The 17485-nt window shown below is 45.5% G+C and overlaps 1 protein-coding gene across 1 annotated transcript in view; it reads left to right on the top strand.

Moving 5' to 3' along the window:
• The window catches only part of YPEL2 (yippee like 2), an 82921-nt gene that overhangs the window by 33065 nt on the left and 32371 nt on the right, over positions 1-17485 (top strand). Inside the window, exon 2 of the mRNA XM_070931993.1 lies at positions 11175-11486. Within this exon, the coding sequence (XP_070788094.1) occupies positions 11370-11486 (117 nt within the window). The 5' untranslated portion in view covers positions 11175-11369. The remainder of the gene's footprint in view (positions 1-11174; positions 11487-17485) is intronic.

Genomic DNA, 17485 nt, shown 5'->3' on the forward strand with positions numbered 1-17485 from the left:
AGTCCTTCTTTTCATCAAACTAGACATACCCAATTCCTGCAACTGTTCTTCCTATGTTTTAGCCTCCAGTCCCCTAATCCTCTTTGTTGCTCTTCTCTGCACTCTTTCTAGAGTCTCCACGTCTTTTTTACATCGTGGCAACCAAAACTGAATGCAATATTCCAAGTGTGGCCTTACTAAGGCCTTATAAAGTGGTATTAACACTTCACGTGATCTGGATTCCATCCCTCTGTTGATGCAGCCCAGAACTGTGTTGGCTTTTTTGGCAGCTGCTGCACATGACTGGCTCATATCTAAATGGTTGCCCACTAGGACTCCAAGATCCCTCTCACAGTTACTACTATTGAGCCAGGTACCACCTGTGCATTTCGTTTTCCTTGCCTAAATGTAGAACCTTCCTTTTTTCACCCTTGAATTTCATTTTGTTAGATAGCGCCCAACGTTCAGCTCTGTCCAGATCCTTCTGTATCTTGAGCCTATCTTCCAGAGTGTTGGCTATTCCTGCTAGCTTGGTGTCCTCTGAAAATTAGATGAGTTCCCCATCCATCCCCTCATCCAAATCATTGATACCTTCTGACAAGCCGAGTCCAGGAGGAAGCCAGATTCACTTAACAACCGCGTGACTTAACAGCTGCAGTGATTCACTTGGCTCAGCGGCTAAGACACTGAGCTTGTTGATTGGAAAGATCGGCAGTTCGGCGGTTCAAATCCCTAATATCTTTTAGTATTTTATATATTCAATTTTAAAATTAGTTTTAAATAGTTTGGGGTTTTAATTTGTCTGGGCCAAAATTATTTAATTTGATTTTAATTCTACTTTTAAATTTTGTATGTATGTGTTTTATTGTTTGGCTGTGCACCACCCTGAGTCCTTCGGGAGTAGGGCGGTATAGAAATCAAATCAAATCAAATCGAATCGAATCAAATAAATAAATAAATAAATAAATAAATAAATAAATAAATAAATAATAAAATAGTACAGGTCTCCTGCGTGAGCTGGACTAGATGACCTCCAGGGTCCCTTCCAACTCTGTTACTGTTACTTAAGAAAGGTCATAAAAGGAGGCAAACTCACTTAACCAGTGTTCCACTTGGCAACATCCATTCGGGGGGGGGGCTCAATTGTGGTCGTAACTCGCGGACTCCCTGCAGTCAGTTTGCACAACCTTTCGACGCGGTCATCCACAAATTGCCAGCAGCGCACAAAAAGCTGTGTTTGCTTTACATCTGGAAAAAGATTCACCTGGATTTAGTTATCGGTATTTGCCCCGCTAACCTCGCCTGGCTGGCTGGTCTCCGAATGTTATTCCTGTAATCCAAAAGGAGAGACGTTTTTGAAAAGATTTCGGTTCTATTTTAGACTCTCGAAACCTGCCACTCAAACCCCCTCAGACCCTGGCTGGATTTTTTATCTATGGTATGTCATGTTTATCTTGGGCTTTGCAGAGTTTGTGCAAAACCCCGGTTATAGTTTTTGTTCAAAACCCAGCTGAAGATACCGCACGAATGAATCTGCGCCACTAAAGTTGGTCGGGCTTGGAGTGAACCGTTTAGAAAAAACCGGCTATAACAATTGTGTATTTTGGGCCAGGGAATGGTGTTTCAACTACAACACAAACATACGCTCACTGCAAATGAAAACGCAGGAGACGGGGAAAGAAAAAACCCAGGAGTCTCTGCTAAAAGATAATTTTCCACTGCCTTCTCTTATTTGAGGCCTTCCAGATGCCTGAAGTCCACTGTGTTGACCGCTCTGGCAAGGAATTCTGGGAAATGAAGTCTGGGATATTTTAAGAAGAGATTGGACAACCATTTGCCTGAAATGGAGTAGGGTTTCCTGCCTGAGTAGGGGGTTGGACTAGAAGACCTCCAAAGTTCCTTCCGAATCCTCTTCTCTTCTCTTCTCTTCTCTTCTCTTCTCTCCTCTCCTCTCCTCTCCTCTCCTCTCCTCTCCTCTCCTCTCCTCTTCCTGTACCTGTTCTGTTCTGTTCTGTTCTGTTCTGTTCTGTCCTGTCCTGTCCTATCCTATCCTATCCTATCCTATCCTATCCTATCCTATCCTATCCTATCCTATCCTATCCTATCCTATCCTATCCTATCCTATCCTTCTTTTTAAAATTATTTTTATTCAACATTTTACATCTTTAAAATCTTAGTTACACTTTAACAGCTTTCCAATACCAGCATCTTTAGTAATATCCATTTTATCCTTCGGCCAATTATATACATATGCATTTTGTTTGTTACATACTTGTTCATATAGTCACTACATAATATACATACCTACTACATATTAAATATTATCTTTTCATTATAATACCTTCTCTTAACAATCACTATACATTGATTTTAGATTTCTTTTCCAGCCAATTATACCACCTATTTCATGTTTCATAATCGTTTACTCTCTATCTTTGAGTTCCATCGTTAACTTATCTGATTCTGTTCTGTTCTGTTCTGTTCTGTTCTATTCTATTCTATTCTATTCTATTCTATTCTATTCTATTCTATTCTATTCTATTCTATTCTATTCTATTCTATTCTATTCTATTCTGATACATTGAGGAAGGTGGGTTAACTTTATGCCTCAATCATCTCCAAGGCATTCTCATCAAAGGTGTGGAATTGGGCAAGATCTGGGCTGCAGTACTCCAAAGGATCACCAGATGGCAGCAAATGTCAAGCAAATCTAGAAGGTCTCCATCTAGAGGTTACCCAGAGTATTGCAGCCTAAATACAGGTAATCCTTGATTTACAACCATTGGTTTCGTGATCATTTGAAGGTGCAATGCGGCACCTAAAGAAGTGACTTACAACTGATCCCCACACTTATGACCATTGCAGTATTTCCAGGGTCACATAATCCAAATTTGGAAATTTGACAATCAGTACGCGTTTACAATGGTTGCAGCATCCTGGGTTGAACTGACCGCCACTTGTGACTATACATTTGTGACTTCCCATAAGCAAAGTCAGATTCTTGGGGAAGCCAGATCCACTTAATGACCACATGATTCACTTAAGCACAATTCAGCATTTACTGTTGTTCTTAACTACAGGTAGTCCTCCACTTACAACAGTTCATTTAGTGACCATTCAAAATTACAAAGACACTGAAAAAAGTGACTTACGAACATTTTTCACAGTTATGACCTTAGCAAGCATGTTCATGGTTAAGTGAAATTTCAGATGCTTGGCAGCTGATTCATATTTATGACGGCTGCAGTGTTCCCGGGGTCACATGATCCTCTTTTTTGCGACCTTCTGATAAGCAAAGTCAATGGGGAAGCCAGATTCACTTAACAACCGGGTTACTAACTTATGAACTGCAGCGATTCACTTAACAACTGTGGCAAGAAAGGCCGTAAAATGGGGCAAAACACACTTAACAAATGTTTCTCTTAAGAACAGAAGTTTTGGGCTCGATTGTGGTTGTAAGTCGAGGACTATACCTGTGCCGGGGGGGGGGGAAATGATGTAAAATTGAGCATGACTCACTTACCAATTGCCTTGCTTTATGAGCAACAGGAATTCTGGCTTCCGGTTTTCATCATAAGTCAAGGACTCTCTCTAATATAGGAAACTTAGCATGGAACCTCATTTCAAAGGATACCTTGAATATATCAAAAGGAGAGTTCTGATTTTTTTTCAAAAATAGCATTTCTCCTTGCTTTCTTTCAGAAGTGTCCTTCCTTTAACTGTAAGATTTGGTCTGTAAACTGATGGCTTTTTGACTTTGTACAGATAGTCCTTGACTTACAACCGTTCGTTTGAGTGACCGTTCAAAGTTAACTGAAAAAAAGTGACCGATGACCATTTTTAATGCTTATGACTGTTGCAGCATCCTTATAGTCAGGTGATCAAATTTCAGACGCTTGGCAACTGTTCTGCCCCAGCTATGGACCCCAAAGAACATAGCACACACAAAGTTTGTACAAAACTTAATTTACTAAAATAACAGTCTTTTTCAAAACAAAGGCTGTTAATAAACTTTCTTAACAGCCTACAAGAAACCAAAGATAAAGTAATCACAATCTTACGAAGGTTGGCAGAAAGCCCAGAAGCAATTTGCAGAGAATCCAGACGCGAAGGAGAGTGAACTAAAGTTGTTCCCTACAAATTGCTTCAGTCGGCGTTCCTCCTTAAATAGGCTAAGGGAGTGGCCAATTAGCCCCAAGCCTTACTCTCGAGGAGACCTCCTCCTGAGGAGCCACTCCTGCCTTTTGGCAGCTCTGCGCGCCCGTGCATCGAGAAGAGGCTCCTCCTCTTCTTCCTCTTCACCCATGGAAGCTTCTGGAGGTTCTGAAGGCCCTGGCTGAATCCCTGCCTCTGGCACCACATCTTCTCCAGCCTCCTCATTGTCCGACTCGAGCGCCAGCTGCTGGCGCAGCACCACACCAGCCTCCTCGTTGTCAGAATCAGCCACCAGCCGCACAGGCCGCTGATGGGCCACAACAGCAACTGACATGTACTTATGACGGTTGCAGCCTCTGGGGTCACCTGATTTTGCGACCTTCTGATAAGCAAAGTCAAGGGGGGAAGCCAGATTCACTTAACAACCAGGTTACTAACATAAGGAACAGCAGCGATTCACTTAACAGCTAAGGCAAAAAAGGTTGTAAAGTGAGGCAAAACTCACTGAACAACTGTCTGGCTTAGCTCAGTTGTGGTCCCTCCAGTCGAGGTCTACCAATAGAAGGATTCAGAGCCGAACAGCCAAAGGTTCCTCAATCTGTAAGCAGCTTATTTTCATATGTCAATGCTTTTTAATTATGATTTCCCCAGGTCCTATTTTCATTTCTTAACCTCCAAAACTCTTCCAAGCTGGACTCTTCGGTGTTGCAATTTCCTTCAAGGCAACGTTCAGTTGTTGCATCTTCCCTCTTGGAAATGAAAAAAAAAGAAAAAAGGAAAATAAATGGAAAAGGGTTATTATTGTTCTTAGATCTTGGAATAAGTGCCGCTCATTTCAAGTCCTTTGAGGTTTGAACTTTGCCTGGCTGTTGTCGTCCTCGGCAAACACAAATTGTGGCAGGGAAACAATGGCTTGCTGAGAAGTTGCGTGGCTGACATGACATCTCGGAAAATCCATTAGGATGGGCCTAATTTGAAAGGCAGGCAAGCAAAGAGAGAGAAAATATTTGGTGGAGAATTTGGCTGCTGCTCAAGACACACTTGAGAAAACATCCATCAGGCCACGTGGAAAGATGCCACGGTGTGACAGTCCTGTGGCATGTTCCTGGGGAAAAAAAATAAACCACAAGGAACTTGTTCTTGTGCGTATACACACATACACATTCACACCAACAGAAACTGGATGCAGTTGCATGCAGGAGTCTTAATTCCTTCTCCTCCGCTGATCAGAAGCCGATCAATATCTAAATCAGTGTTTCTCAAACTTGGCAACTTGAAGATGGGTGGACTTCAACTCCCAGAATTCCCCAGTCAGGCTGCTTTAAGATGGATGGATTTCCACTCCCAGAATCCCCCAGCCAGGAGGCTTTAAGAGGGGTGGACTTTAACCAGGGGTGAAATCCAGCAGGTTCTGACAGGTTCTGGAAAACCGGTAGTGGAAATTTTGAGTAGTTCGGAGAACTGGCAAAGACACCTCTGGCTGGCCCCAGAGTGGGCTGGGAATGGAGATTTTGCAATACCCTTCACCTGGAGTGAGGTGGGAATGGAGATTTTGCAGTATCCTTCCCCTGCCATGCCCACCAAGCCACGCCCACAGAATGACTTCAACTCCCAGAATTCCCCAACCAGCAGGCTTTAAGACGGGTGGACTTCCACTCCCAGAATTCCCCAGCCAAGACGCTTTTAAGATGGGTGAACTGCAGCTCCCTGGGACACAGCAACCATCATAAATATGATCCAGTTGCCAAGCATCCAAATTTTGATCACATCCCCACGGGGATGTGCAACGGTCGTAAGTCTGAAAAAAAAAAATGGACATAAATTTTCGGTGCTCTTGTAACATCCAACAGTGACTAAATTGAACGGGTCGAACGTCAAGAACTACCTGTCACTGGCTTTATAACATGACAACTTTCAACCATAATGGCTTGGGGGGGGGTGTCTATTAATGGTCGTAAGTCGAGGACTACCTGCATACTTTTGTGAAATCTCCCACGCGCACTCACATAAAAACGAGAAGAAAAAAACTCAGGTCCTGTTTGATCCTAATGCAATCCTTGAGTTGGTTGTGCAAAGAGCTGGACTGGAGAGGGATTGATGTAGGTTTGTTCACAAGCAAGCCAAGAGAACCACCAACACACACACACACACACACACAGATATACACACACACACACAGAGCCTTTTCTGTCCACAGCTGTTTTGCTTGGCTTCTAATATCTTGGAAATGTGGGCTGGAAGGAGCTATTTAAAGCTCACCAGGCCTCTGGTTTCCATCTGTGGCTGGGGGAATTGTTGGGGGGGGGCACGGTTTTCCTGAAATAGCAAACCCCACCCCACCCCAACCCCGCCTTACCCCTTTTGATCAGGGCCGTCCTAGCTATTTTTTTGCGGCTCCTTTTATTCCCAATTGCCCCCAAGATGGGTCTAGCTTTTGATTTCTTCTTTTCAGTTTTGCACACCCAGGCTGTCCTGTTGTTGTGGCTCCGTTACCTGAGCCTGTGTCATCGGCAGGAGAGGACTCCGAGAGTGAAGGAGAGGAGTTGGCAAGGCCTCCCTCTCCAGGACCCTCCTCTCTGGCAATGCCTTCGGTGTCCGCCGAAGGGCAAGAGATAGGGCCGGGGCCAAGCACATCCACGCAGCCACAGGTGGACAGTGATGAGGGTAATGAGTCTTGGCTGGATCCACGCCAGCGTTGCAGAGATAAGCGCGCGCAACAGAAGAAAAGGCGTGCCCGAGATTAGGCTGAGTCACTGGACCACACCCCACAGGGTATAAAAGGGAGCGTGGTGGCCAGTCAAACCTTGTGACGAACAAAGCTGAAAGCTTCCACGCCATTCTGCATTGCCGGATTTTTGCTATAGACTTTGCTGGATTATCTCTGGACTTGATTAACTCCGTAATTATTGAACATTTTACTTTGATGTACCAGAAGCGGAGAGAAGTTATCTCTCCTCTTCGTAAATAATAAACTCTTGGCAGGCAGCCACTAGGTTGTTGCCAAGTTCCGTTATCATAAGGAGTTTGGTAGTTTCTTGATTTGGGTTATTGTTTAGAGTTTGGTGGATGGCCTAGTGTTAATTTTGATATTCATCTCTGCTTAGCTGAGTGTAGATTACTGGGAAAGAGACGTTTTGGCTTTTTGATTACAGTGTCTGTTTTGAATGGTGTGTAAATGTTGCTTATCTGAATGCGCCTGTTGATAGATGAGTGCCAAACTTCTAGAAATTCACTAAAGTTTTTGGACTTGGCTTTGGTGTAGGAGGCTCACGGTTTCCCAGTTGAAACTATAGTTCGGTCTGTCCATTCGTTGTGCAATGAAAGAGTTTTCATCATATCTTCTGACGGCTTGTTGGTGTTCATGGACGTCTTCTCCCTGTTTGGTCTACAAAGTGGCTTACACTGCAGGTTGCATTCCTTTTGGCGCCAGGGATTATGGGATTTGTGGAAGACAATTTTTTCATAGACCGGGGACGCAAGAGGAGGGTGCAACCTAGAATCTCGCACATGTTGCAATTTTGCTTGCGTGCCGCTCACCACTGTACTGTACAGTACTCACTGTACTGGTTCCTAACAGGCCACGGACTGGTACCAGTCCACGGACCAGAGGTTGAGAACCCCTGTTGTAGATAAGTCCTGTTTTTTTCTTTTGGAGTTGCTGGTCTTTTGGTTTACTTAGTCTTAGGATGTTTTGGAGGATGTGTTAGTGGGTTTGCTTGCTACGGTGAGGCCACGTGGTTGTAAGAAATCTTCCTTCCTTCCTTCCTTCCTTCCTTCCTTCCTTCCTTCCTCTATCTTCCTTCCTTCCTTGCTTGCTTCCTTTGCTCCTTTCATCTTTCCTTCCTGTTTTTCTCTTCCCTCCCTCCCTCTCTTCTTCCTACAACTGCCTGTTTTTTCCTTCCTCCTTTCCCTCCTTCCATCTTTCCTTCCTGCTTTTCTCTTCCCTCCCTCCCTCCCTCTAACTACCTTCCTTGCATCTTTCCATCTTTCCTTCCTCTATTTTCCCCCTTTTCCTTCTTTTCCTTCTTCCATCTTTCCTTCCTGTTGTCCTCTTTCCCTCCCTCCCTCCCTTTCTTCTTCCTCCAACTGCCTGTTTTTTCCTTCCTCCTTTCCCTCCTTCCATCTTTCCTTTCTGTTTTTCTCTTCCCTCCCTCCCTCCCTCCCTTTCTTTCTTTCTTTCTTTTTCTTTCTTTCTTTCTTTCTTTCTTTCTTTCTCTCTCTCTCTCTCTCTCTTTCTTTCTCTCTCTCTCTCTCTCTCTTTCTTTCTTGATTTCTCTTGCCTTCCTTCCTTCCTGTTTTCTCTTTCTTCTTCCTCCCTTCCTCTCTCCCTCGGTTTCCTTCACAAACACAAGTGCCCAGATTGTCCCACTTTTCTAAGGTCCACAAAATTCTGAAGCGTAATCAAGCCACAAGTACAGAATTGCCCAACAGACCAAGCCAAAAAAATGAGCTTGAAACGAACCAAATTCAATATTTTTGTGCAACCACACAGCCTGAGGGCTTCACTGACCTGGCCCAACTTGTTGTGCAAAGCCAGCTCTTGCGATGGGTATCATGGTGGAAAAATGTCAGCAAAGCCAGAACTGATTCCCGTCACCTTTGAAAGAAAACTGATCGGATTGTACCAGGCAAGGGGGCAAGTCAGTTTCTCCCTCTTCTTTCCTTGATCCGGTTTCGGGGGATTCCCCTTTCAAAGGAAGTCAAATAAAGGTAGCCCTTGACTTAAACAACCGTTTGTGTAGTGACGATTCAAAGCTATAACAGCACTGAAAAAAGGGAGTTATGATTCTTGTTTATATTTTCAACTATTGCAGCTCCCCTGTGTCAGGGGTGGGTTCTAAATTTTTTTACTACCGGTTCTGTGAGCGTGGCTTATTTTGTGGGCGTGGCTTGGAGGTCATGTGACTAGGTGGCCGTGGCTAGCTGGTCAGAGTCACTTCTGGAAGGTCCTCGCACTTACGACCAGTCCTCGCACTTACGACCCGACTCGTTTGTTTGCTTTTAACACTGATCAGCTGTAGGGCGGCCCTTTGAAGCCCCACGGCAAGAGTTTAAACAGTTTTTTTCCCTCTTGTCATCAGCTGGGACTCAGGAGGCAGCAATAGATTGGGGGTGGGGCCAAATAAAGGGTAAGAATAACGTGGGGGGGGTGAGGGCGGGGGGGGAGAACCGGTTCGGTGATGTCATATCGTCACCGCTACCGGCTCGGCCAAACCGGACTGAACCGGGAGGAACCCACCACTGCCCTGTGTTCATATGATCACTGGAAACTTTCAAGAAGAGAGGGGTGAAATGCTACCGGTTCAGCCAAACCGGTAGCGATGGTGGAGGATGGTTCGGAGGAACCGGTAGCGACGGCAGCACAAGGCTCCGCCTACCCACCCGGTTGTCGTTACTTCCTGGTTTTAACCAGGAAGTAAACTGTTTTTTACCCTCTGCGCATGCACAGAAGGTCCGTGCGCGCACGTAGGGAAGGTGGGGATGGAAGGTAAGTAGATTTCACCCCTGGACTGGACTGCCACCAGTCAAAAATGGTGTAGAATAGAATAGAATAGAATAGAATAGAATAGAATAGAATAGAATAGAATAGAATAGAATAGAATAGAATAATTTTATTTCTATACAGCCCTTCTCCCGAAGGACTCAGGCCGATGTACAGCCTATTAAAAGCACAAGACAAACATCAATTAAAATAATTTAAAATTATTAAATAACTGGGCTCAATTTAAAACCCCAGAAATTTAAAACACTCAATTTAAAATTATTATGTTGATAGCCCGGCTTGGCAGAACAACAGGGTCTTGAATGCAGGGTCTGCTGGGTGGAGGGTTGGACTAGATGACCTACAAGGTCCCTTCCAACTCTGTAAAATTCAGCCGCTTGGTAACCGGCATGTATTTATGACGGTTGCTGTGTCCCGGAGGTCACGTGATCATCTTTACGACCCTTCTGACAAGGAAGTGAATCTGGCTTCCCGATTGACTTTCCTTGTCAGAAAGTGGCAGAAAGGGATCACATGATCCCGGGACATCATAAGCGTCGTAAATACAGAGCACTAACAATAGCACTTAGACTTATATACTGCTTCGCTGTGTTTTGCAGCCCTCTCTAAGCGGTTTAGAGAGTCGGCATCTTGTCCCCAACAATCTGGGTCCTCATTTTATCAACCTTGGAAGGATGGAAGGATGAGTCAACCTTGAGCCAGTCAGGATCGAACTTCCTGGCTGTGGGCAGAGTTAGCCTGCAATGCTGCATTATAACCAATGTACCACCATGGATTCCTTCCTTCCTTCCTTCCTTCCTTCCTTCCTTCCTTCCTTCCTTCCTTCCTTCCTTCCTTCCTTCCTTCCTTTGCAAGCAAATAGCACTTAGACTTATATGCCGCTTTATACTGCTTTATTTATTTATTTTATTTATTTATTAGTTCAATTTATATGCCGCCCTCCTCCGAAGACTCAGGGCGGCTTACAGTGCTCTTATAAGAATAGCCTTCATTCTTTTGTATACACCTGCTTATTAGGGCTTTTGGCCCCCCATAAGCGGTGTTTCTACAAAGTCAGTTTATTGCCCCCACAATCCGGGTCCTCAATTTACCTACCTCGGAAGGATGGAAGGCTGAGTCAACCTTGAGCCTGGTGAGATTTGAACTCGCACTAATTGCAGGCAGCTGGCAGCCAAGTGCTACATAACAGCACTTAGTCCGCTGCACCACCAAGGCTCTTTACAGCCCTCTCTAAGCGGATTAGAATCAGCATATTGTCCCCAACAATCTGGGTCCTCATTTTATCGACCTTGGAAGGTTGGAAGGCTGAGTCAACCTTGAGCCAGTCAGGATCGAACTCCTGGCTGTGGGCAGAGTTAGTCTATAATATTGTATTCTAAGCACTGCACCACCGGGGCTCTTACCTGGGTCTACCGGTGAAGGTTGACATGGCAACAACCTGAGATATCTTACTCCGAACTGGGACGCTGAAAGTTAATGCGCGCGCTGACTGTTGTTTGGAAAACCCATTCTTGTTTTTATCCTTTTGTCCGCTCAGATTTACGTGGGTCGGTTGGTTCCCGTGCCCGGTTTTGTTATCCCAAAGTCATCGCCAGTGTGTGGAGCCTGCGCCACACCTGCCCCCTGCCGAATCACGGCCTTCACCTGCGTGCTCCAGTGTTTCCCCTGCGACCCGTCGTGTCGGAGGACCTCCTGGGCCACCTCCGAGTTCACGCAGCATTCGGTGGCGCCAATGGTGAAGATGACCCGGTCCAAGACATTCCAAGCGTACCTGCCTTCGTGCCATCGCACGTACAGCTGCATCCATTGCAGGGCTCACCTGGCCAACCACGATGAACTAATCTCAAAGGTAGGTCATCCTCAAGCAGGGAGGACTGCTAGAGTGCCTGGGAAATTGAACAATATTGACAGAAGTTTCATTTACAAATAGTCCTCGAGCTGCAATCACAAACCGAACCTTACATTTATGTTGTAAGTGAGACATTTGCTAAGTGTGTTTTTGCCTCATTTTACGACCTTTGCCCCGGAGGCAAATTCCTTGTGTGTCCGATCACATTTGGCCAACCAAGAATTCTATTCTATTCTATTTGTTGCCACAGTTGTTAAGTGAGTGAAAGTTCAGTTAGTCACACGGTTGGTAAGCAAATCTGGCTTCCCCCGTGACTTGTCAGAATGTCACAAAAGGGGATCACGTGACCCCTGGACAATGCAACCGTCGTAAATGTGAATCAGTAGCTAAGCATACAACTGTAAATCACATGACCATGGGGATGCTGCAACGGTCGTAAATGAGAAAAATGGTCATGAGTCACTTTTATCAGTGCCGTGGTAACTTCAAACGGTCACTAAACAAATGGTCGTAACTCCAGGACTACCTGTGCTTTTCCTCCAGCATAAGCAATTTTTTAAATGTAATTATAATATAGTTATCCAGACCCAACTTTAGGGAAGACGATCTCAGCTCTGCCGGGATGCAAACAGCAGCTCTGAGTTTTTTTCTCCAAAAACTCTTATTCAGTTATTCTTCTTTGAAAATAATTGACTGCAGATAGTCCTCGACTTACGACAGTTCATTTAGTGACCGTTCGAAATTACAATGGCACTTTTAAAAATGGCCATTTTCACACTTATGGCCGCTGCGGCATCTCTATGGTCACACGATCAAAATTCAGACACCTGGCAACTGACTCATACTTATGACGGTTGCAGGGTCCCCCAGGGATCATGTGAATCCCCTTTGGAGACCTTCTGACAAGCAAAGTCAACGGGGAAGTCCGATTCACTTAACAACCGTGTTGCTAATTTAACAACGGCAGTGATTCACTTACCAACAGTGGCGAGACAGGTCGTACGTTAGGGCAAAGAAAAAATGACTTCACGACTGTCTCTCTTCGCCACAGAAATGTTGGGCTCTGTTGTGGTCATAAGTTGAGGACTTACCTGCATTGCATAGAAGAGTTGTTTGCAGGTTTTTGGTATGTGAGCGAGTGTTGCCAAATTGTGCTGTCTGGGGGGGGAAAAAAATAGTTTATCGGTAGTTTCTATTTCAAGAAGGTGAATGGATTGCTTGATGCTTTTATTTTTATTTCCTTTCCATCCATTCCGGGAAGTAAAATGTTTGTAAACTTTCATACTTTTAAAAAAAAATTATGGGTTGTCCTTGTTTCTGGCAGGTGCACGGGTGAATATTTTTTTTTATTTTCTGGCTTTAATTTGATTTTGCTTCTACGGCCCTGGGTTTGATTAGTAAGATATTGTGGCTTTGTTTTCTGGCCAAAATGAAGTCTGGGCCAACTTTGTGAAGACTTACAGAAAACGTTTGACCTCTGTCATTGCCAACAAAGGATATATAACAAAGTATTGAGATGAACTTTTGATATTGACCAAATACTTATTTTCCACCATAATTTGCAAATAAATTCTTTCCAAATCAGACAATGTGATTGTCTGGATTTGTTTTCTCGTTTTGTCTCTCATAGTTGAGGTCTACCTATGATGACAATTACAGTGGGAGAACTTGCACAATTGGTGACTGACTAAATACTTTTTTGCCCCACTGTATATTTGCAACTGATGAGGTTTGACTATCCCAGCAGTAAAAATTGCCAGAATCTTCAACAATTCATAATTACACAAAGGCCAGCGATTTCTGTGGATATTTGATAATTGCTCGGTGGCCTAAATATAATTTTTGGTGGAAAATCAGAATATCCTTGCAAATCATAAATGCATCCGTGCCTAGGCTCTGCAAACGGTGCCCCTATCGTCTTTTCACGAAAATTAAGACCTGGCCTTATATTAATTTTTGCTCCAAATTACAGCTTATTTTCTGATTAGGTCTTATTTTGGGGGAAATACGGTACTAAATGCATCCATCTGTCTGACAATCTTAACTGGGGCTTATTTTGGGGTAGGGCTTATATTACGAGCATCCTGAAAAATCATGCTAGGGCTTATTTTCCGATTGGGTCTTATTTTCGGGGAAACGGTACATTTGAAGTTCATTTTCTTATTTCAAGAGCTTTGCAAATCCCTAGAGATGAACAGCTCTGATGGCACAGAGAGAAGTTGGTGAGAGGTTGTGTTGTGTTGAGCAATGGACAGTTTAGAGGTCAGTCAAACGTAGGGCAAATCAACAGAAAAGTTTGAAGCAGCGAGGGGGACGTTCTAATGCCTCAAATCCATGCAGAAAAAATTCCGTTCTCACAATCCGGATAGTCAAATGTCTAGAAGCTGGGACATCTTCTGAAGGACATCTTTGACCACTGTGGCAAAATCCTACAGGCACTGGCATAGGCACAGAACTGTTCAGCGCCTTAAAAATTCAACATCAACTGTCAACCCTTCGAGGTAGGACAGATCGGAAAAGAAGTATTATAATTAATAGTAACAAAAGAACCAGTTTGGTCTAGTAGTTAAGGCACAAAGCTAAAAAGCGGGGGACAGTGAGTTCTAGTCCCGCCTTAGACATGAAAGCTGGCTGAGTAACTTTGGGCCAATCACCAGGAGATTGGGAGTTCTAGTCCCGCCTTAAGAATGTAAGCCACTGGGTGACTTTCTGCCAATCACCAGGAGACGGGGGTTCTAGTCCCGCCTTAAGCATATAAACCACTGGGTGACTTTGGGCCAATCACCAGGAGACTGGGAGTTCTAGTCCCGCCTTAAGCATATAAGCCACTGGGTGACTTTGGGCCAATCACCAGGAGACTGGGAGTTCTAGTCCCGCCTTAAGCATATAAGCCACTGGGTGACTTTGGGCCAATCACCAGGAGACTGGGAGTTCTAGTCCCGCCTTAAGCATATAAACCACTGGATGACTTTTGGCCAATCACCAGAAGGCTGGGAGTTCTAGTCCAGCCTTAAACATTAAAACCAATGGTTGACTTTGGGCCAATCACCAGGAGACTGGGAGTTCTAGTCCCGCCTTAAGCATATAAGCCACTGGGTGACTTTGGGCCAATCACCAGGAGACTGGGAGTTCTAGTCCCGCCTTAAGCATATAAACCACTGGATGACTTTTGGCCAATCACCAGAAGGCTGGGAGTTCTAGTCCAGCCTTAAACATTAAAACCAATGGTTGACTTTGGGCCAATCACCAGGAGGCTGGGAGTTCTAGTCCAGCCTTAAACATGAAAACGGCTGGGTGACTTTGGGCCAATCACTAGGAGATGGGAAGTTCTAGTCCTGCCTCAGGCATGAAAACCGGATGGCTGCCTTTGGACCAGTCTCTCTCTCAGACCAACCTACCTCACAGGGTTGTTGTTATGGGGAAAATAGGAAGAGGAAGATGTGTTGGACATGATAAAGGCAGGGTACAAATGAATAAATATGTAAATAACATCTGAGAATTGTAGTCAATCTGGGGGAAGCCAGATTCACTTAACAACCGTGCCACTGACTTAACAACTGCAGTGATTCACTTAACAACGGTGGCAAGAAAGGTTGTAAAATGGGGCAAAACTCACTTAACAACTGTCTCATTTAACAAGACAGACATTTTAGGCTCACTTGTGGTTGTAAGCCAAGGACTACCTATACTGAAGACTATAAATCAGGGGTGTTAAACTCAACGCCCGCGGGGCCAGCCTGGAAACAGAAAAGGACTGGCTCATGGTGCCTCTGGCAGCCAAAACGGGGAGCAGGGGGGGGGCATTTTCGGCCTGGACTGCCTCCTGCAGCACTCTGGCGACCAAAACGGGGTGGGCCACATACAGCCCCCCCACACCTCATTTTGGCTGGCAGGGTGCTGCAGGGGGCCATCCAGGCCAAAAACGGGGTGCGTGGGCTGTGTGAGGCCCCCCCATGCCCCATTTTGGCCGGGAGGGTACTGCAGGAAGCCGTCCAGGCCAAAAACGGGGCACGGGGGGGACCACGGCTCCCCTGTGCCCCATTTTGGCCAGCAGGGTGCTGCAGGAAGCGTCCGTCCCGTCCCCGAGCACCCCCCCTTTCCGGCCCGCGGAGAACTACAATGCTGATTCGGGCGCTGGAAGAAATCCAGTTTGACACCCCTGCGATAAATCACGTTTGTTTGAAACTTGTACCCAGTTTCTTGTGTACAGTGTAAGTTTCCCGGATTTCAGAAATTGCACGATATAAATCTATCATTTTTGTTTGTGTTGCCTGTCTGAACAGGATGGATGGCAATTCCCTCCTCTCTGTGAGATTTCTAAAATAACATTCTCGTAAAGCGAAAGACTTTCAATAATCTTATCTGGGGGGGGGAGAGGGGGGGAATCTGTTTCTATAAAAAATAATTTTTGCCTGTTAAGCTCAAAAACGTTCCTGTCACAAGCATGTAAAAAGATCTTAATTTGTCACTGCCGGTTTGCGTGGAGAGGATTCGCTTAGGGCAGGGGCCTGCAACCTTATTTATTTATTTATTTATTTATTTATTTATTTATTTATTTATTTATTTATTTATTTATTTATTTATTTATTTATTTATTTATTTATTTATTTATTTATTTATTTATTTATTTATTTAATTTTTATACTGCCCCCTCTCCCGAAGGACTCGGGGCGGTGAAGAGCCAAAATTAAAAACACACAATACAAACATTAAAATACTATAAAACAAAATTAAATTTATCATTTGGCTTCCCCAATTTAAAAAACCCTTACCCATAAAATTCCCCAATTAAAAAATGTTTAACCCAGCCCGGCTTGCTGAAATAAAAAAGTCTTCAGGGCTCGGCGGAACGTTAAATACTCAAAAGAGTCATTTGGACCCGTTTTCCACAGAAAAGAAAACATCGGGAGCCACAAAACCTGGGTGGGCGTGGCCAACTCGATGTCACTCACTTCCACCAGTCACATGACCACCCCCTAGCCACGCCTACCCAGCCGGTCATTAGGGCACAGAACCAGTTGTTAAAAAACACCGGGAACCACAAAATCCTTTTGACATATTTCTCCCCTCCCTTCCTCTCCCCCCACACTCTCTCCCCCTATCTCTATGTCTCTACCTTGGCCGCTTCTCCATCCTCCCGCCGTTGCCCTTCTCAGGCCAGGCGAGGAGTGACTGGGAGGGAAGGACGAGGGGCGGGGCCAGCCAGTGGTGGGATCATCTGACAGGGAGCCACAGCAGAGGGCCCAAAGAGCCGCATGCGGCTCTGGAGCTGCAGGTTGCTGACCCCTGTCTTAGGATAGACCACCCCAACAATGCCCTTGAAGTGATGTCCCGGTGCCTGGAGGCCGTGCGGATCTGGATGGGGAGGAATAGGCTCAGGCTCAACCCATCCAAGACCGAGTGGCTGTGGTTTCCGACGTCCCGATATAGTCAGTTGGTGCCATCACTGACTATTGGGGGCGAATCATTGGCCCCCACGGAGAGGGCGCACAACTTGGGTGTCCTCCTGGATTCACGGCTGTCCTTAGAAGAGCACTTGACGGCCGTGACCGGGAGGATTTTTCATCGGGTTCGCCTGATTCGCCAGTTGTGTCCCTTTCTGGATCGGGACTCCTTACGCACGGTCACTCATGCCCTCGTCACCTCCCGCCTGGACTATTGTAACGCTCTCTATATGGGGCTCCCCTTGAGGAGCATCCGGAGGCTCCAACTGGCGCAGAGTGCAGCCGCGCGGGTGGTAATGGGAGCGACATGGCGTTCCCATGTAACACCCCTCCTGCGTGAGCTGCACTGGCTCCCGGTGGTCTTCCGGGTGCGCTTCAAGGTTTTGGTTACCACCTTTAAAGCGCTCCATGGCTCAGGACCTGGGTACTTGCGGGACCGCCTACTACCACCAATAGCCTCCCACTGGCCGGTACGCTCTCATAGAGAGGGGCTCCTCCAGGTGCCATCGGCCAAACAGTGTCGGCTGGCGGCCCCCAGGGGGAGAGCCTTCTCTG

This window comes from Pituophis catenifer, unplaced genomic scaffold (genome assembly GCF_029215685.1).
Source record: "Pituophis catenifer annectens isolate HBS135680 unplaced genomic scaffold, rPitCat1.0.hap2 SCAF_1, whole genome shotgun sequence".
Classification (NCBI taxonomy): Eukaryota; Metazoa; Chordata; class Lepidosauria; order Squamata; family Colubridae; genus Pituophis; species Pituophis catenifer.